Raw genomic sequence first — 22,155 nt, forward strand, 5'->3', positions numbered from 1 at the left:
GTCCGGTATGAAGACACAACAGCTGGATCCGATGATACGGCATGCTCCACCTCGATCAGCCAGAATAACATCTAGAACCATTCAATTTTGCAAAGTTTCAATTCTCGTAATTTGGAGTTCTTCTGTAATATTTCCAAGAGCCATTGCTGTTTGATTAGTCACTGCCTCTACCACTCGGGTCTAGTGTCTTATTTTGCTGCTATTTGAAGCCGCACCAACAAAGAAAAAAGTCCCAAATTAAAGTCAACATATTGCTGTAATGCAGTGTCAGTTTGATCCACTTCATCATTATTTATAGTTCTTTTGAATCGGTTCAAGGAAATGTCATTAAACAGTTTTTGATCTTTATGATAAGATGCAGGTGTTAAGAACACAGGAGGAAGCAAGAAGGACACATAGCATATTCCAGACCAGCCAATTGGTAGATGATAGTAACCTTTACTTCTACAAATGAAATAAGTGTTATGTGAGGATATAAAACTGCTATTGTTCGTTCCAGTAATATTCAACACTGTACTACAGTCACTTTTTCCCACTGGGATACTGCCAAAACTACTCACACAAAGATTTGCTTGGGCTCTAGTAACAGCGATAACAGGAGGTCCGTTACCCCTGGCCGTTCGAGTGTTGGGGAAAACGTAGCTTGTGGAGGAATCTCCTTTGCGATACTCCTCCATTTCCCATACAGTTCCTTTGGCTTGTGGGTCCCCTTCCTCATCGGGGTAACAAATCTTGTTTAGTTGTGCATTAAGTCCTCCTACATCAGCTAGAGTAATATTACTGATTTCAGAGGCCCACAATAGTGCGAACCAGGCTCTACAGGAGCCATTATGCGAGAAAGTCAGGGGAAGGAAATGCGTTCCTCCCTTCTTCTGATGGGCTGGCATCATTTCACAGACCCAGCAAATGGTAGTGTTCATAGCATTAGGAGTATGGTGCACCATTTGTATGAAAGTGTTACTGAGATATGACATTCGGTGTTTCTTTTCATGATAGGGAAGAGTGAAGTAATAGTGTTCTTTGGGGACAGGAGTAGTAGCAGACAGTAAGTTTTGAGCCGGAGTTACTTCCTACACAACCCACAATATTACAGCAATGATGACAGCAGTTAAAAGTCAGTCCAGTAATAAACATTGTGCAACTGCTACAGATCTTTGCAGCATTTGATTTATTTTCCTCAGACAAGTTCATCTCATCGACAAACAACAAAATAGATGATGCCCTAAGGTCCTGGGCAGGCGTTGGTTTCCTCACTAACGTTGAGATGAGTAGTCACTAAAAGACTAACCCCCTTTATAGTCAGTCTTTAACCACCCAGGACAGTGGCTCAAACAGTCTCTTTCTGCGATGAAATGTCTTTCTTCCCCGATCAAAAGCAGATATCTAGATGCACCAGGGATTGTGTGGTCCGAGAAGACTTCCTCAGGCCCTTCAGGTGACGCAGCTCGTCCTCTCTCGGTGACCAGGATGTCGCGGTGATCTTTCAGCACAGTAGGTTCCACCAAGGCGAACTGAACTTTTTGGCAGTGGCTGGCATGCACCCAGTTCTTCCTGTTGGTCACTCGCACTGCAGTTCTGGTAGCAAGGAGGTCCTGCTCTGGGCATGTTTTTAATTGTTAGTGTTTCTTATATTGCGTTTTATTGCCAAATGAATTTATACTAAAATGCAATTATTGTATTTAATGGATGTGTCTTTTATGATCATAATGATCGCAATAAAGAAGTTTTGACTGACTGATTCTTGGAGGGGAGAAAGGTGCAATTTGAGAAACATGGCATTTTCTCAAAAGGTAGCAATATACGTAAGGAGGGAGAAAGGATGTTCAGGGGTGATGTTGATGAGGGACAATGAATTACATGGCACATGTAGTTAATTGTCCACAGATTTAAGCGGTGATGAAGAAGGATCTAGTGCCATCAGAGAGAGTAGGGATCGCAGACCTCCTCCTTATCTCGGTGATTATTTGAGATCATCAACATAGATTTTATTTAAATTTTTTGGGATCAATTTACTGTAATTTTATTCTGTTTGGTTTTTGTTAGTATCTGTCTATTTAATTATCTTTGTAATGTTTATATTGGGTGAAGAGAAGAGGATGTGTTATGATGTAAGGTGTCATATTGGTTCTGTTAAAGAAAAGTGGGTGTTGAGAATTCAAGCAATGTCAGTTGCATTCACGACAGCCTAGGAAGGATCACACTTGGCTGTGTGCTCCATTAAACTACTTCAAAATACCGTATTTGTCCCTTAGTGTTTATTTACTTTCACAACACACCACCAAAGGTTTTACCTGCTAGGCATCCAATTGGATGACATGTACTACTTCAACAAATGCCTGTCAATGCCAATGACTGAAGTTATTTATAAGCAGGTTCCAATTCACAGCAGTAACGAGGAAAGGCCTAGAAAAGGCAGGCTACCCCTTGGGGCATTTCGGGGCTCTCTCCTTTCGCACAGGAGCAGCAACATCTTGCGAATACTTAGTTCGGACACATAAAATTGGCAATATGTCAGATTTCTGTCTGCGGCAGGGGGCTCAGGTTACACTTTTGCGCTTCTTCCTAGTTTGCCATACACCAAATCCTGGAACTGAGGATCAAATGTAGTCTCTGACCAACTGACAACGGCTTCAGGCCATGTGTGCTTTATTTGGACCAATCTCCCCAGACCATTGTGGTGTCGCTGCCTATCTGTGAGATTGATCTGGGTTTTTCCTTTTCACACATTTGTTCTGCTGACTGCGTGCCACCCCACCTGTGATCTGTTAATCCTTTGCCTCAGCCCTAGGGCGCAAGGCCTTCCTGACCACGTATATCTGACTCTGGGCTGATGGAGAGGTCATGAAGGGTGATTTTGACAACAGTGAAGCAATTTCGTTTTTATATACACATGTATCATTGCTTACAAAGACTTTTTCAATATTATCACTTCCATTATCTTTAAATGATGCACACTGGCTGGAGTGGCGGTTTGACTGCACGTATGCCAAATGTTGATCTTCACTTCAACTGAGGCACGTGAGGCACGCACAAGCGATTTGCATTACAGCAGTAAACTCTCTGGGAAAGCACTGTCGTTCTTCAGGTTACGTATTCCACCCTTGTCGCCAGTTGTATCATCCTCCCCAGACTTGGTACTCATAAATGTGTATGCCACACACGTAGCTTGGTATTGCACATCTTTATTCCGCTGCGTGTAACTGCAAACTCAACATTCTGAACATCCACTCTATTTCTCACACCCAAACACTTACGTGATAGTTCTACAGAGAATATCTGGAACAAAAAGGATCCCGTCATCTCTAACTCGCAATATACTACACAAGGTTTGGCAGACTACGATGTCTGCGATTACCTTTAAATGCAAATAAAATAATTTCGGGGATAGCAGACTGCTTTTCTTAAAGGAAACAGGGGAGCTGTTAAAAATAAATAATTTATTTTTGTAAAGTTTGTTCAGAGCGGGCAGTGATCTCCTACACAACTGTCTATTCCCACTACTGCGTTTTTGAACTTTCACAGAGCGGAAGGGGTTTCTATTTGTTACTATCTCATCTTAGGGGTCGGTAGCTTTCAATGGTGTATGACCACTATTTCAGTCTTAAACCACTGATGCATATCGCTAGATCACTACTTAGAATGGATGCCTACAACATGCGCCTTCCAAATATAGATTTGTTCTCCATTGAAAGTTTACTGACCCTTAAACTGGGTTTAGTACATTTGGGAAAACATTTTTGGCGTTGCTAGATCGGATTCTGAGTGTTTATTATCATGATTTTTTTTTGTACATCTTGCCCTACCTTCTTTGTTACTCACTTCAGTGGTACGGGAGTTCGGTGACTTTGAAGGCTCACCTTTCATCTATGTGTTTCTGAATTTCAGTGTCGATAACTAGATTTGTTTTTCAGAATTCACAGATCAGATCTCAAGTGCGGATAAATGTGTAGTTTTCTACTACTAACATACAGCCGAATTCCACATGCTGGGACACTGTATAAGAGTCTGCAAACAGGATCCTTAGCCTGACCAGAAGCCAATAGAGGGTGTGTAAAGCAGGAGACACATAGACTGTATGACTTCAGGTGAATTCTGATATACACATAGTTCACTACTCTGGAATGTAGGGCCCCATTTCCGATGCACGGTAGAAGAGATTTTAAACAGGATGCTTGGACTGATCAGGAGCTATAGATTTGGAAGGGTGGAAAGGGAGAAGTGTGTACATGTCCCAGTGACTTCAGCTAAATGCCACCTTTGCGGGTACCGCACCAAACCAAAACATGCTTCCATCCATTCTGGACAGAATGGCTTGATGAACGGACAAAACCTTCTGAGGTAACCTTAGTAAATGACAAATGTTTATATTATTGGATGTCCAGGGCAATAACTTGATTAACAAAATAAACATTTACTGTTGTGTCTTAATTTTAGGACATAATTGTTGATTACTGCTATACCGGTCAGCCTTAGGGTGTTCTTCCTTTCCAATTTTGCTGATCCTGTTTTTGTTGTTCTTAGGACTCTGCTCACTAAACCACTACTAACCAGTGCTAAAGTGCATGTGATCCCTCCTATAAACATGGTGAATTTGGCTTACACCCAATTGGCACATTTGAAGTTACTTGTAAGTCCCTAGTAAAGTGATACTACATGTACCCATGGCATGCAATGCCACTAAATGCTACTAGTGAACCTGCTGCACTCATTGTGCCTCTCACTCAGGTAGCTTTTTAAACATGTGTCAAACCTGCCAATGAAGCCTGTGTGTGCAGTTCAAACTGCCATTTCTACCTGGCAGAATAAACCTTTTTCCATGCCTAAACCTTCATTTGTAGTACATATAAGCTTCCCACAGTGGGAGGCCCTAAACAGCCCGTAGAGCAGGTGGCAGCCTATTTAACAAGTTGAACATACACTTTTAACTGTTACATGTCCTGTTAGTGAAAACTCTCAGACTCGTTTTTCACTACTGCAAAGCCTACCCCTCCCATAGGATAACATTGGGTTAACTTATGACATAAAATAAGTGCTAACTTTCAATTGGGAGCAGGTAGGAATATTGAGTTTGGTGTCTAAAGAATTGTAATTTAAAACACTCTTTAATTGTAAAGTCGTATTTTAAGTCACAATTCTGAAAATGGCACTTTTAGAAAGTTAGTAAATATCCAAAAAGGCACGTGGCTTACCCATAAGTCGCACTGCGTAGTGCAGGAGCTTTTCCTCACATTAAGCTACTCCGCGTGTAGTACTCCAAATGTGATCCATATGGTAAACCAATAATTTTGTCACAACTTTACTTCAAAGTTAATCCATAAATTTTCGAACACAACGAACACAGCGTGATTCCACTTTGATTCTTTATTTTCAATTTTCAAGTGCTTCTGCATGCCTATCCAGGCCTTCAACATTGACATGTAGGTATGAACCATTCAAATAAAGTAGGCTCATGTAATTCCGCCCAATTCATTTCGGGCCTGAAGGCCCTTTGTCAGGGGTAACTGAAATAAAAAAAAGATGTCTAAACCAATTGCTCAATACAAGCTGTCTGTGTCATTAAAATAATCCTACAACCCCCAGTGACTCACCCTTCCACAATCCCACCCCACACCCTTGTCGAACTGTGCTTGTGTAAACATGATAGTGCCCCCCCCCATACCTACTGTACAAGTTCCCCAACCTAGGATAAATACTCCATAAATCCAATGCGTTAATGCAAAAAATGCCAAACTGATTTAACGAACTGATATGAAAAAGCCTCTACCTATCCCCAGTACATACAATACTCTGAAACCTCTACCAGCATCCCCTAAATTCCCTTTTTTCAAACCCAATACCTGGTGTTTAACAACTCTCTCCTTGTAACATAAATTTTGGGCCTGTACAACTACCTTAGACGCCACGGTTGGCAGTCTAATCTCCTCCTCCACGCTCTTTCAAAACTGCAGTGAATGTGTGTTACCTATTCTTTTCATACTACTTTTTAAACTCTCCCACGTGAGCGCCATCTGTTTATTCAATCAAGGAGGTGAAGTGCTTTTAGAAAGTTGGCATTTTCCTGTCCCAACCATTTGGTGCCTGGAGCTTCTTTCCTGGGTCACATTACTAGGCGTAGCTGGCAATTAGTCTTTGTATATTGCTCTTAGACAGTTAGACAAAGGAGCATAGGTTTTGGCAGGATGGGTCGTCTGTGACTTGATGAGAGGAGCTGTTACCTACTGCACTTCAACATGACAAAGACTGTGCCTGATCACACTCACAAAGGGTTTGACACTAGTTTATTGTGATTTTAGACAAGCTGAGGAAAAGGGCAGGGAGGCAGGAAATTCCAAACATCTTCGGGTGGAACCTGTGAGAACCTTCCCCTACTTCAAAGTGGAGCCCAGGTATAAATATCAGACACTCAAGCCCAACTCCTCAGTACATCTCTAGACGTGTGGAAGACTCTGAAAGACTGCTCTGCCAGAAGGACTACCACTCTGTTGCCCTACTGCCTGAGTATGAAGGACTAGACCTACATCTTGATACCAGGACCATCGGAGTGACTCCAAGGGCTAGTTGGCGGTCCTCCTGATTAGAACTTCGGCGACAGAAAAGACTCCAACCATCTTGAACCCAGGACCTGGACTCTACTTGCTTTTGTATTGTAATGAGTCTTGCCCTCCAAGTGGTGCCAACCCAGCCCTGGACCCTTGGAACTAGGCCTTAGGGAGGTCTGCCAGCCCAGCTGTGGTTCATGGACAGAACTGACGTAATGCGATGCATCTTGTCTCCGCTCTGCTTCAGAATTGCCATTTTGTGACACCTCCCAAACTTGTTGTTGATGGCATCTTCGATGATGATGCATGACCTTGCATCGCAGCCTTCCAGCTCCTCCGAACCGCTGCTGCATGATGTATACTCAACCTGGGATCTCGCAATGCACCCCAACCAGGATTCAAGGTACTTTGTTCAGCGAGCCTAACCTGGTCCCTGCATCCAGCTTGTGCTCCATCGCATTTGGCCCTAACTTGTTACTTTGTCCCAGTCAGGTGCAACTAGATAACCAAAGTTGCTGTTTTGTGTTTTTAGGCACTGTTTTTACTTAAACCTTTAAATTGTATATCTCCAGTTCTACTCATTGGATTTTGTTGTTTTGGTGTCAAATAATTTATTAAATGTTACTCTCTTTTTTTTAAATTTGTGTAGGGTTTTTCTTAAGTTGTGTGCTCATTTTATTACTGTTTGAAGTGCTGCATAAATACTTTATACATTGCCTCTAAGTTAAGCCTGCCTGCTTGTGCTAAGCTACCATACGGTTGAGCACAGATTTATTTGTGATTTGCTTGTGACTTCACCCTGACTGAGATCTGCTTGAGTAGGGTTCACCCCCTCACCCATTACCCACGCTTCCAACAATTACCACTTGTAGCATCTATTACGACATACATTATTTCTACATGTATTTGTGTTTTTTCTGTTCATTTTCCCAGATGCTATGTAGCTAAAGCACTGTGAAATATTTTGTATTTACACATATTTACATATTTGTACGTTCTCTCTCCCATAGGACCATTTCAACTTTAAAAAGCCAACTGGAATGAACTGTCTGGTAGATGGAACCATTCCACCCAGTTCTGGTCTATCCAGCTCGAGTGCTTTGGTGTGCTGTGCAGGACTAGTAACACTCACTTCTAATGGAATTACCCTTTCAAAGGTAAGTACTGTAAAGATAGAAATGGGACACTGCGCCATACCAGCCGTTTTCTATTCACTATTGCAAAGCATGTTCACGTTCCATTCACTTACTAAGAGCTGTCATCAGATAGTAAACGTCTTATGCAAGTAATATGACCTAAGTGTTGTGTCATAAAAATGTGCTGGCTTCCTTGACTATCGTCTTATGTTTGCTATTACCCAGACTTACCTCTATAATTCATAGTATATTTTCTTGGGCTTGTTTGCACGCTCCACTCAATGTTTCTGTATAATGGGGTTCTCTGGATTCATTTTATTTTTGAACGTTCACTTTCCTTTCAATGGTCAGTAGTAAACAGTTAAAACATGTTTAAACAATAAAGGTGAAAAGAAGGAAAAACAAATCTGTGCTGTTAATGTTCAAACTATCCTTAGCTTTGCCTTTCTCCAAATGCACATTCCTTACTGTAACATGAAAGGCAATGTTGTAGAATGTTGTGCAGCCAGTGTGTCAGAACTGACCACTGATATCCTTATGGTCTCTTCCTAAAAACATTTACTCCCCTTGTTTACAAACAAATACGCTTTTCTGTGCTTGAATTTGCACAGTGTGCTAACTTTATTACAACAGATGTTAGAAGTCAACCACACTCCAGTCAGCAAATAAAATGTAGTACCACTTGGAAATAGTTAGGGCTACCTGAAAACTGGTTTTTCAGCGTTATCAAAGAAAAAATAAGAGTGACGTCTTGAAATTTTTCCTGAAAATCATGACATTGTCCTCCATCCTAAGGCTAATGGGCAAAGCGTTCCAGAGCTTGGGTGCAAGGTAAGTTAAAGACTGACCGCCACTCCTAGCTCTCTTAATACTTGTGACATGAAGCAGCTCAAGATTATTTTCCCTCAGGTCCCTGTTGGCCCCATAGACAGTGGCCAACTGCTGAAGAACAAGATGACCTCTGTTGTGCTTTGCCCGATGAATAATGCATAGTGCCTTGAATTGTACCCTGTAGCTTATAGGCAGCCAGTGAAGAGTTTTGAGTTCTACGCCTACTGAATGTGTTTTCAGAATACCTAACAAAATCCAAGCAGCAGTTTTATAGATAGTCTGCAGTTTTTTAGTCACTGATTTTGGGCTTCCTAAATACAGTGAATTGCCGTGGTCAAGTCAGGACAAAATCAGGCCTTGATGCACAACTCTACGTGCCTCTATCGCGAGCCATCTCAGCACCTTTCTCATCACTCTCAAGAGGCCAACACAGCTCCCAGCCACCTTTTTTGTTTCGGAGGCCATAGTTAGCTGATCGTCAAGGGTTACCCCTACGCTTTTTATTTCTGATTTGGGGATTGGACGTTCCCCTAGAGGAGATGGCCAGATTATATAATCCCAAATTATTGGATTATTCCCTAGTACCAACACCTCAGTTATTTCGCCATTCATCTTCAAGCAACTGACTGGCATCCACTCGGACATCTTTTTTAGACAGCGATCAATTGTCACGGTAATGATGTCCATGTCTGGTCCCAATGTGACAATCAGCTGGGTATTGTCTGCATAGGATACCATCTTTAGGCCTGAAGAACAGATTATGTCTGACAATAGGCGGACATAAATGTTGAAAAGTGTAGGACTTAAGGACGAGCCCTGCGTAACTTTGAACCTCACAAAATTTGTAGGGAGTATGCCTGCAATAAGTCAATCCACTAGCAATCTCTTTGTGTAGCATTTCACAAATCAGTCTTGACCCTTCTCCAATAGGAACAGTCCAGGCCAAACTGTCATTAACATTTTAGAATTATGTAGGGGTTGTCAAATTTAGTTTGATTTAACATCCACTCTCTGTTAGTCAATATATGCAAAGAGGTTTTACCTACATTTCTTCCATTTTATCGTAATGAGAGTCGTAATTTCTTTGTGGCGGTGGCCCATTGTCTACTTGGGGTCAAAGAAATTGCTGAAATAGGCCAAGCAGTAATACCTTAATTAACAAGTTCAGGGCTAGAAGGCTACATTCGTTTATAAACATACTTATTCTAAATGGGAGGCACTCTGGGATTGAAGACTATTTCTGTTCCAAACCCATCTGTCTCTGTAGCTAGCTTTTTTGAGGAATTAGGTTCTTTAGCTGTGATATGATCTAAAAAGTATTGAAGTAGTAGGAACAGAATGCCACTTAAAGCTCCTTTCATATTTACTCTACTACAAAGTACGTGCTGTGTGTGGTCTCCAGTAGTCGTAGGAAGAACATAAAAGACAGCACTTTATTTTTTGTGTCATCTACTTGATACTCACTGATCTGTGTAACTAAAATGAAGCCAAAATGAGCACTTTAACTAGACAATATTATGTTGTCCAAAAGGGGAATAGAAAAGTTGCAGGTTATGCTCTGAATGAGTACCTTAGGTTCACGGTTCCCTTTATGGGGCTCACTCTTTAAGACACTTTAACCCTATCTATTCAAACAATCCACTAAGTATTAAAGTACATCAAGGGAGGACCCATCTGAATAACACTAAATGGAGGTCCCAATATTCCTTCTGGTTGAAATAAAACTCATAGTCGGGGACTCCTGCTGTTTCTTTCCTATCGTCATATGTACTTGCCACTGGTAATTATTAGTCTCACTCATGATAATGTTCAGACTGAATTCACAGGTCTTTGGCTATGTGAGTATAAGTGCTCCGAAAGGGATTTAAAGTTATCATTAGTGCTGTGTAAATCAAGTCAGTTATAGAAACGTTATATTGTCAACCAATTGTGGGATGGTGGGATCATTGAGATTGAGAATGCAGTGTTTGGCAGTCTTGAGGCAAGTCTTGTTTCTGTTGATTTGTCAATGGAAGTCTTGGAAACAGATGCTTTGGATCAGTTGATGAGGCATCTTCAGGCAGGGGTGTCTTGTTAGCTTCAGGTGGCTGACGGCATTGAGTGCCACAGTTTGTAACCCATACCTTGTAACACCTGGCAAAGGCTGCATTCACCTGCTACAGTAGGAGGCACACATGCCAGTTTGCATGAAATATTATTCTGGCTTGGGAGTGACAGTACCCAATTTACTTGTAGAAGTCCTGGACTTGCAACTATGAGCTGTTCTGATAACATTACAAACTTTCACAACGTACATTAATGAGAAGTTGTTGAATACTTTACTCTAACTCGCATATTCCATAATCTTACAATAATGCTTGTAGTACAGGTTGCTAACAGTATTGCAGAATCTTATGAGAGCAGATTCATTACTGTTGTTCCGTGACAGCCAAAGAAGTGTGATAGCTGCTCCAGGAGTGGTGGGGCTATCAGAAACAGTTGTCAGTTTCCTCCCATCAGCTTCTTCTTATAATGGGATTCTAAGGTCCCCGCTTCAGACAGCGCACATGTGCTGCCTCAAAAGAGACATGCTGTATTTGGTTTGTGGGCTTTAGCTCGCCTATAGGCTTCTCATTTACTGGCTCCGTTGTCGCTCTCCCAGTCTTTCTCCCCATTTGACGATGGCATGCATTTGTCATGCCTCTTCCTGTGTTTTCCCCTCCCCGAGAGCACTGACCAACTACAGTATCCATGCACTATCCCTTATTTTAAGATCAATTTAGGAACTTCTTTTTGCTCCCTTTAGGAGCCTTCCTCAGGAGCGCTAGTGTTCTCCATTCGTTTTTTGTTGGCTCTGCTGTTTTTTCAAAATAATAAACAAATGACCAAGGCGAAAGGGAATGGCGATTTGTTCCTTCCCCCTTCCCCAGCTGTGGGACGTGAAAGATACAGTAATCCTTTCTGCCACTGTAAAAAAGATCCAGGTTAGGCTCGGGGTATTTTTAACTCATGTTTACTGATTGATAATAGTATTCTTAAATTAGCAGCAACATACACCACAAGCAGACACTTCCTATGTCTATGTGGTAAAGTGCTTTTATTTTCACTTCTTTCCATGTAAAATTGCAGCTAATGCGATGCGGAAGATAATGGCACGGAGTGGATGGAACAATGCGCTAGTAAAGGACATTGAAGGAGCCTGAAGTACTGTGAAATTACTACTGGAGCTGAAGGGCACAGGCCTCATGACAGCAGTCTTTATTCTTTAGAAAATAAAATGGAGGCGACTGGATTAGCACTCAGTACACAACTATCTAATTATGGTCACAGAAACATGCCCTGCCCCCTTTTGCGGCTTCCCGCGGGACACACACATGACGTATATGTCTGATGCTTATTCTTTTCGGGCCTCAGCACAAGCTGCAATGGAAAAAGCCATGATTCTGACCATCTACACGACGGTCGAATCATAATTTGGCGGGTGGGATCGCTGACTACTTGTCGGTCGGTCCCAATCCTGCTGCAATCGTCTGACCGTCATCGTAATCAGGCCCATAGACTCTTGCCGAATGAACAAACATAAAAGAGTATTCAATTTTAACTTTCCCCCAGCGTCAGATTTTTTTCTCCCACTTGTGCATCATACTTATTTATTTACTATGTACTTTGATTAGGGCAATGGGCCCGCCTCCTTGCAGATGATGGACACTTTGTCCCATACTTCCATGCTAAATTAATACAAGGGTGCTCTCACGGGCAGTGCATGAATTATGTGCCACATGGAATTGGGGCTACAGTTGGTGCACCCCAAGAGTGCTCTTTGAAATGTGAAGCAGATAATCCCAATGACCTTCAGCTACTACAATACATGGGGTGGACTTTCTGACCGTATCCCACTGCGGGGGCCAATTACCTCACCAAAAGCAGGTCAGTTTTTCTCCGAGCAAAAGAGGGAACAGCAGGTTGTCAGACAACAAATCTGATTGTTTTTGCCTTTGTTTTGCCATTGGGCAAACTGCCCTGGTCTGTAGGGGCCCATACAATGAGGGGGTGCTGGCAGCGCAGCAGTGTTGACAGGGACTATGCCCCCATTTCCACAGTTCAGTTCTAGGTAACGTTGAAGACAGTCTGCTGCTTTTAGGGCTTAATAGTTTGTAGTATGGTCCAAGGAAGCAAATGTATTAAGGCTGCTCTGAATATCCGAATAAGAAATGCCAACCTGCTTGGCAGGAATCACAGTGCCTTCTGTAAACCCACCAGTGCAGCCGTTTCTCAGAAGGCAGAGACGGTTGCTGAGCAATGCCATGTTGGTTTTGCCCCATAGTGCACACTTTTTTAGGTCTCGGCAGTCTAAGAGCTATAGGGGCTGGCAATATTCATGTATTAATGTATAACAATAAAAACAGCCCCATGCGGTACACAAATGCATTTACATTGCCAACGCCTATAGCTCTCTTAAGGCTGAGACCTATTGCCTTTGCCAATGCTTGTTTCCCTGAGTGCCCACTGAAGCAGGAGCCATGCAGGCCGACTGCTGCCTCAACTGCTGCTCACTGACAACAAGCACGGCTAGAGGGAGCGGTGTAATGCACTACATGCTACAAGATCAACGTCCATTGTACCTCTCGGCAAGGTGGATGGCCACGTCCCATGCAGGGGGACAATAGAGGGGACAGCCCCTCAGCATTCCCCCCTGCCCTGAAGGGGGGAGTTAGTATTTCTTCAATGTCTACCGGCTGGAAGAGGGGCAATCACCAGCGGTCATCGCCTCCCCCCAGGGACAACGCACTTCCTGGGCAACAGGGGTTATATAGAGGGGACACTCTTTGTCTTCCAGCGCGGGCAGCAGACTGATTTGAGGCTCACTGCACGGTCGGGGGTTTTTGTCTAAGAAGTTTCGTTTTCTTCGTGCGGAATTACGCCAAGTCGTTCAGGTGAGCCGCAGCGAGTTCCCCATAATGTCACTCCGGTGTAATTTTAGAAGAGCTGCCCGCTCCGTCGGGTTGTAGATATGCTAACTGTTGGGAAACGGGCTAGCAATGTCCAGGGGAACTGGGGTTGTGTGTCTGGATCATTTTGCTTGTTCTCCGACTACAGGTACACACTGCCAGATTGCGAAGAGGAGGGCCGGTCGCGTAAGGCACCGTAAAGTTGTGGCCCGCATGGCCGGCCGCGGTGCACCGGGTGGTGGGGAAAGGCCTTAGCTTGAAGCAGCGATGTTTTGGTTTCGGGGTATCGTGTAGCCTGCCAACTCCGCGAGGAGGTTGGTATCGCAAGGTATAGCCACGCTAACATTCTAGGCGGCAGTGATGGCGGCTGCTGCCCATAAGATGTATGTGTCGGGCCAATGCCATTAAGAGAGTTGCTTGTTTATTCCCATGTGCTAACGCAGTCTCGAAACGCTTTGTAATGGGTGGTTTATGTACGGGGCGTAATACTCGCTCTCAAATCATGCCAGCTGGTTGAACGAGTATTGGTTTCATCTCAAGCACGTGGTTACAGTGTGGTACTCGATGTTTATCACTCGCTGATCATTTGTAAACCATTTCATCCGTTTGCTTGCATACGCAGAGATAACTTCATTTCTACCACGCAGATGGTATCGGATAACCAATTGCAGGCGAATGTAATATTGTAAGCGCGTAATTCATTTGACGAAGGGGGTTTTTGCCATCTACTGTATGTCTATCGCTCGCTGACAATGATTTGGCACAGATTTAGTAGTCTTGGTTCCTGCATGTGTAGGTAGCACACGCTGTTACAATATGGCACAAGGAAAAAGAGTGTATAGGTGCGATCCCCAAGCGAGGACAGTTACGGCTGCCTAGCACGGTAAGGCGCGTGCAGCCAACTGGAAAGGTTCCGGTGCGGGGGAGCACCTTTCATGCAAGTGTGTACTTCGTTTTAATGGCCATTCATTTTGGAATTAAGTTGGCCACCAGACAGCACTGCTACACTGTTCCTAGTAAGGAACGAAGAATTACAATGAACATTGCAATTTGTTTACAAGCTATCACAGTTTCAGAGAAAAGAGCAGGTTGTTTGGCCACACGCTGGCACTGCCCCCACCGTTCCGTAAGTCATAAGGAAAACGAATACCAAAAGTTGGCCAGGGGTGTGCACCACATACAGGAGGCGGGGGGCCACGAAAAGATTCCAGTGTTAAGCAAATTGGTGAGCTGCTCAGCCGTCTACCATTGCGTCTACCATTGTCTAGTAAGTGGGTGATTATTGAGACCGGAAATTTCTGTTTTGTATTAAGCAGGAGTTAGCGCAAGCGGCGACAGCAGGGCGCGGAGGATTCCAAGGTCACAAGTTCGATCCCCACGCTACGTGAGTGAAGCATTGACGGATTCAAACATGATGCTAGGTTATGTGGCAGTACATTGGCTGAATTGTTTTGCAGGGGCATTTGGTGGAGCTGAGTTAGGATTCCCACATGGGTAAGAGCGAGCAATGTGGCGCATTTAAGGAGGTTGGCCCAGTCCATTTCCAGTGGTGCTGAGCAAGCCAGTAGGTGGCTTGATTGTGGGATGTTGTTCAGGTTGCGCCATTCTTTGCGGAGGCAGGCAGGCCAACAGGGTCACTACTACACAGTTTGAATGCGTACAATTGGCATCACAGGAAAGTTTGTGCTAAGGTGGTGGAACGCAAAGGGTTGCGGTCATGGAAGTCAAATTACCAATGTCTTCTTTCAATTGTTTTAAGATACGCCGCATAAAGCAAAAACGGAAAGAATATGCATGGTGGAGGACGTAAGCAAAAACAACTTGGAGGTAAGAGCAAAGGGGAGAGCATGGTTTCCGAAGTGTCCGGGTGCCAACGGACCGAAAATGGCACGTTGGGTCAGTTGAAGGGAAACCTGGGGGCCACGGCCAACTCTGTTATTGCGCATACAGAACGGCCCACTAAGTTGCTTTATCTTTCCAGAACACCGGTAGACAATGCAAGGTACCGCGAGGTTGATCAGTGCAAGGGACAGCAGAGGAGCAAGGCAGACTGAATAGAAATCGACATCCACAGCGCCACGCAGAGCCAGACCGGGATGGAGGAACAGAGCTCGCCATCCCTATTTTCCATGGACGAGACCCCTGAAGCTGGACCTGAGGCGAGCGGGGCGGCAACAGCAGCGTTCTGGGTGGAGTTTACAGCATTGGCGCAGGCTTGGGGAGCCAACTGGGCCATTCGGGCTCTGGCGTAGCGAGGAGGTGCAACTCCCTCGGCACAAGGCACCCAGGGATTCTGCTCATGCACAGAACTATGCACAGGAAACCAGGACCTCAGTGAATTGCGGTGTACCAAAAACTCATCTCAGTACCCAGAACCCCTATCCGACTAGCATCAGTGTCTCATTCGCTCTCCGTATCATCTCGAAGCTACCAATGATTAGACAACCCAGAACATGCGACTTAGAGTACTCTCAGGAATGGTGGGAATCAGAAATACCTGTTCGTTATTATTCTCATATTAGTCCACAACAAGAGCAAACAGAGACACAGTAAAGCTTAAAATGTTTATTTTATAAACTACGTGTCCTAAGATGAAGTACTTTGGCTAACATAAGCAGACAAATGATTAAGAATAAAACCATCAGCATTGTTACAATACCATAGAAAATGAAGGGAGAAATCATGTTACAAATGATAGTGGAATACAACCACCCTCCCTTCACTAGTAAGCTAGTATTATTAGACTAATAGAAGGTCTCTAGGTTTGAATGGGAACCCCATACCATAAATATCAGCTTAGTTGAATCACATCACAGGATCAACTTTGCTCTGTGTCTGGAAAAAATCTTCTCCAAAGTGAGTATCTCATGCATGCAAACTGCAATATTAAAGGCGCTCGAGTTTCAGATATTTGCAGCTGTGTGTGTGTTATGGCTAGAACGTGGGCCGATCAACCTGAATTCAAAAGCATACTTTGTTTGTTGGCCCTGACTGTTTCTGCACACAATGTTCAGACCAAGGTCATGGTGCACGTCTAGGGATGTGAACAACAGACCGTTCTCATGTGAAGAAAAGGCAAGCAGGCAGTTTTCATATAATAACATCTATCTGCAGTGTTGTGTGCAAAAGCAGCAAAAGTGGCAAGATGGCGTTTTAACTTCTAAGACGCTTATGCTAACATAGCAAAGTGTGTACCTGGACCTCCGTCTCCACTACACCCTCCCTTGATTGGACCACGAACAAATAGGGATACAATTTAGGAACGCAGTGTACAAGTTCGACAGTGACAGAACCAAGTGCATGTATTGTAAATCCATATAAATGGCAGTGAAAGTTTGAAAAACCATCGTAAAAAATTGAAAAAAAGGAGATAAAAAGAAAAAACATGTGACGTAATATCTCGCAAAGGCTCAGCACAGCCTAACTGGCGAGTCCCAAAAAAAAACCTCAAAAAATGTGTATTTTAAATATCGGAAGTGCGACAACTTCCAAGTTAATCCATCAACGTGTAAGCACAGTAAGTAGCGACAGCCTCCAAGAGGAAGTCATTATAATGTTCGGTAAAAGTGTCCGCCATCCAGTCTAACAAAGTAAATGAACATACATGTTCCTCGATAACTGGAGCCTCTAGCACAATCAGAGGGCAACTTGCGTGTTCTTCAAGGTAACTTCTCGCCAAGAAGTCATACGCTGCCGTATAGATGTCCCAATTCCCTAGGACTCCATGTGCCGCTCCACAGGCCATAATCCTGATACCAGAACAGTCCAACTCATGTGCCACTCAGGGACTCATCAGTCGATCATAATCCGGGGCAGGAGACACCGAGTTCGACAGGCACAAATCCAGAGCCCATTCGAAGGGACAATCTAGGCAATGAAAAACAGGTTGCACGCAAGGAAGTAAGAAAACCGGAAGGACAAAACATAGGCTATACTTAAAGTAGTGGCAACGTTCCATAATATTCAAGCATCCGGTTACAAAGATCGAGCAGCCGGGGCAGGCTGTCGTGTGACACATATTGTGCAGCCATTGCGCAGCAAGCAGACCAACAGGAGCACAACAGCCGTGAGGGCGAGAATCAACGGGAGCCTGCTGAAGACGCTGGAAAAAATAGAATGAAAAAATGCCGGTATCACACCAAAGATTGTTTGGAAAGAGGTCACGAGGCCGTAGCCCACAACTTTGAAAATATGCGCCAAGCCAGTTGTTGACGAGACATTGAATACAGTGTGAATCAGAGCACCGAAATGAAGGGGGAGATCAGTATTTAAAAAAGCATGCACCTCGGTGCGGGTGTTTGCTACGTGAAGATCAAATGTTTCATGGGAGGAAGTCAGAGCGACTTCTTTTTGAGACAATAGAGCCCTTATTCTGCTCATCTTGTTGAACTCTGCTTTCAAGGTTGGGATGGAAGGCCAGATGGATACATCCAGCCTCCCATGCGGGGACGGGAAAAGGACATTTTTACAGCAGACTACTTGTTGCGAGACAGTCACAATGTAGGGAATTCCCACTAGCATCCCGCAGCAAGCCTCATTATTTAAAAGCAAATAACTACCGTTAGCTAACAATGTAAAAGTGGGCGTAATAGCTGGCACTGGAATCCCTTTCAGAACGCAAGCTAAATTCGGTGCCTGAACGTTGCATGTACCATGCAATTGGATGTGCCTACAGACTACTGAGTGATCAGGTGTGGAAGTGCATTCCTCACCTTTCAAATAAACCTCTTTACCTTCTCTCATGCATCTGTATGTAAATGGGAGTGACCAAACTTCATGCAGAAAAGCAGTACCCAATGGTTCATATCTGCCTAGGGCATAATGTTTCATACAGGAACTGAACTTAAACAAAGGAAATGGCAAGGTGATTAACCCGTGGATAAGCCACACAGCGGAGTTCAATTCGGCCACAGAGAAAGGCAAAGGTTCCAACTTTTCAATATGCAGTAATGAGTATGTTGCATCTTTCATGGACATGAACTGTTGTTTTGCAGTCAGATTAAACGGCAGGAATAAAGAAGATATGTTCATGTAGTCCCAGGGAACTTTCCCAGCCTTCAACGTTTGCAAAGTCCATGCAAACTGCATTATAGAACGCAATTAATTTTGGCCATGATATAAAACAGACATATCATCCTGTACAATATCCACAACAGATGAAACAATATTATCTAATGTGTAAATTCTGGAAGAAAGTGTGTTGATGCTATTATCGATAACAGCTAGCACTTTTTCCAAATTGGCTTTATCAATAGCTCTCAATCTGGAGGCCGCTTCAATTTGCGATAATTTCCAAACTTCGTTATAAATAGCATATACCCATCTTTTGGACCTGCCACCCACAGGACCCTTAACAAAATCATTCAAATCTATTTTGTCATGCAATTTTGATAAATGAAGTTTAACGGATGCCAAGGTGGAATGTTGCAGCCAGTTCTGACATAACTTCCCTACAGAATAGGTAGTAACCGAATGGGAAGATTCAAAGCGTAGGTCCACTCTAACCTGTGTATATCCAGGGTATAGACCCAGAAAACGATGTTGACAGGAATCTGCGCTCTTCTGCCATATCAACCATCCTTCACTATTTAAATTGGAAATGGTGAAGGATGTATTAGTAATATATGACTTCAACGCCTCAAGGGACAGATCTGTGTGATTATCCCAATTTGGTTAAGCACCCAGATCAGGAATAGAGGGGGAATTAATATTTTTAGAAGTAGCCAATCCAAAGCAGGTGGTTTGAAAAATGGTAGAATTCAAAAATAACATATGGTTTGGGATAAGGCAAGCACATTGCAGAGCCTCCGTACCCTGTACCTGCCATGGTTTAGAACCCCAAAGTGATTTAATATCAATGGTATCTTTCCACAGCTCATAACCCCTTATAGTCAACTCATCCATAAAAGATTTGGAATATAACAATTTAGTCGAAGTCAGTCTAACTTTAGAAGCTGGTTCCACAGCTAATTTAAAATAAAATGCTTCAGGGTCAGATACACTGAAATCCGTAAAATATGTAAATTTGTTCACTAAAGTTTTAGAGCTGCCTTCAATTGGTGCCGGACAATGTTCCCATTGCGTATAATTAACAACATTTCTAAATGTATTGGTTTTATGTAGGAAATGATTACCATAGTGTTGGTAGCAAAATAGCTCCCCATAATTATCTGTGTCTAAATACAAATCTTCAGCATCAAAGGCAGCATAATATTTCAAATCAGAAAACAGTGCCTCTATGGCCTAGACGTCCCAATCATCAGAGCGGATGTTTTGTTTCACAACATCTCCCATAGAAACACGAAGTACATTTGGGACATTAATCACCTCTGTGGGACCATGAAATTGAAATTTAACAGCATCCCACACAATCCCATCCAATATAGGCCAGGCAGTAATATTCACAAAAGTCTGGTCACTTTTCATGATGTGCGATGAGGAGTGGGGGGCCAAATTTCCATCAATTAGTCTAATTGCAGATCTTTCTGTGAGATAGTGTCTATTTACAAGACGAAAAAATACCACCACAAATCCAATGGACATAAACAAAAAGATACTTATGAGCAACAGCCAAATGTAAGTCCAGGGGGGGATTAAAAAATGTCTCTTAAAGCAAGTAGCAAAAATAGAAACTTTCGATGGGGGGATTGGAAGTCATAGAGTTAGTATCAAATGAAAATCGTGACTGGTCAACTGCAGTTGATTGTAAACCAGGCAGCGATACATCTGTGGGGTAAGCATACTCAGTATCTTCAGATCCACCACCAGCTGGTGCAGGCAACAAAGGATTAGTAACTGTTTGCATCTCGATGGCAATGTCAGGCCTGTTGGTATTTACCGGAGCCAAAACAGAATTTCCCAGCATCGCTGGACAAGAGACCGCTGGAGTCCTACTAAGAAGAATTGGCCATTCGCTGTAGTTTGACATTGTCAATGGAGATGTACCTGTTATCCTTGCGACCAGGAAGTGGAGGTAAAATGACTGTTCTTGTACCCTGCACGCTAAGCACTGGTACTGGTGCACGATAAGAGGGGCCGAATTCCTTCTTGTTCTCCACCTTCTCACGGACCAGGTCACCAACTCGAGGTAGCCAGCCGACTACCGGAATCTGAAGCGCAGCATCAGTTGTGGAGGGCAAGTGTTCCTTTGCAAGACTGTCTCTGGTCTCTTGTAGATTCTGTAATACAGCACAGTGATCATTTACGTCTAAGGGTGCGGCTGACGCCGCCATGTCTAGACCATCAAGGTCCGGGACAAACATCTTTATGCCAAAGAGCATTTCGTATGGGGTCTGCCCACACAGAGACCTTCTAGGGAGATTATGAAGTGTACGTTGTACGTTATACAGATGGGCTAACCAGTTCCTGTCAGTGCCTAAAACCCTTGCTGTCAGGGATTGCTTTAAGTCACGGTTCATCCGTTCCACAACACTATTGCCCTCAGGCCGGTATGGAGACGAAAATTTTACTTGGACCCCCAAAGATCTCATGGCTTCTTTGTACGCCTTGGAGGCGAACGCAGGACCTTGGTCAGAATGAAGGGTTCCACATGCAAAGATTCCCACAAAGACACGCAAATCCCTTATGACAGTTCGAGCATCAGCACTCCTTTGTGGCCATACCCAACGAAAACGTGTGCATGAATCCACTGCAACTAAGATGTACTTATACGCAGTATCAGAGGAGAAAGGACCACAGTGATCTAAATAAACACACCCAAGTGGTTTATTAGATATGTACAACTGTGTTTGTGGTGGGCGCGTAGCAGTCGAAGGTTTAATCAGCTGGCAAATGTCACAATTAAGAACAAAAGCACAAGTCTGTTTATACAATCCGCGCCACCAGTAATGTTGTTGTAAGAGAGTAACAGTCGCTGAAACGCCGGCATGGGCAGAGGTCATACCTTCATGAGCCGCTGTTATCAAGGAAAGTCTGCAGTCCACGTTGGGAATCAATCTGTCACCAACGTCATTAATTCTCACATAGGGAACTTTATCAGGACTTAAATGATAAGAGTACCGAGAAGGGAAACCTCTAGGGTAATTACTGCCCTTCTCTGTTGCAGCAATAGCTGCCAAGATGTCATCATCAATCTTACTTTTGGATCTTGTAACTGCTGCTACTAGATATGTTGCCACTGCTGTTTTCGCTGCTTCGTCAGCTAAGCTGTTTCCGACAGCGTGGACACCAACTCGCTGGTGCCCAAGAGTGTGAATCCCATTCACAAGAGGCAGATTCTGTTTAAGTTCTGCCACTCGAACCCAAAGCATTTTATGCTTAATTGTGCTACCCTTGGAATCACGATATTCATTTTGAGACCAAAAGAATAAATTGTCATTAAAAGACTGAACACAGTAAAATGAGTCACTCACTATAAGAGTTGTAACCCGTGGATCAGCAAACTCCAGTGCAAGCACAAGAGCACGTAGCTCTGCCAACTGAGTGGTACAATCACCCAATGACTGCGTATGCACGACATCAGACTTGAATTCACCATTCACGAAAGTACCAGCCACAATTGCGCAGGCCGCTGAATAAGCATGCTTTGATTCCGTTGCCGGTTGCGCAGAACCGTCTGTGTATATGACACAATGGTAATCCTCAAGTGGGCGCAAAGACAGAGGAGCTGGATGAACGAATTCATACTGCAAGTACTCCTGAGTCTGCAATGAAGCATCAAAGATGTAGGTGACATCAGGTGATGTCAAGGACGTGGCCCAT

At 43.6% G+C, this 22,155-nt stretch overlaps 1 protein-coding gene across 2 annotated transcripts in view; it reads left to right on the plus strand.

Moving 5' to 3' along the window:
• Positions 1-22,155, plus strand: part of GALK2 (galactokinase 2) — a 1,202,443-nt gene that overhangs the window by 262,909 nt on the left and 917,379 nt on the right. For both annotated transcript variants that reach the window (XM_085644227.1, XM_085644226.1), the window contains one exon: positions 7,550-7,696. In XM_085644227.1, coding sequence (XP_085500353.1) covers positions 7,550-7,696 — 147 coding nt within the window. The remainder of the gene's footprint in view (positions 1-7,549; positions 7,697-22,155) is intronic.

The sequence above is a fragment of the Triturus cristatus genome, chromosome 3_1, assembly GCF_964204655.1.
Source record: "Triturus cristatus chromosome 3_1, aTriCri1.1, whole genome shotgun sequence".
NCBI classification, from domain to species: Eukaryota; Metazoa; Chordata; class Amphibia; order Caudata; family Salamandridae; genus Triturus; species Triturus cristatus.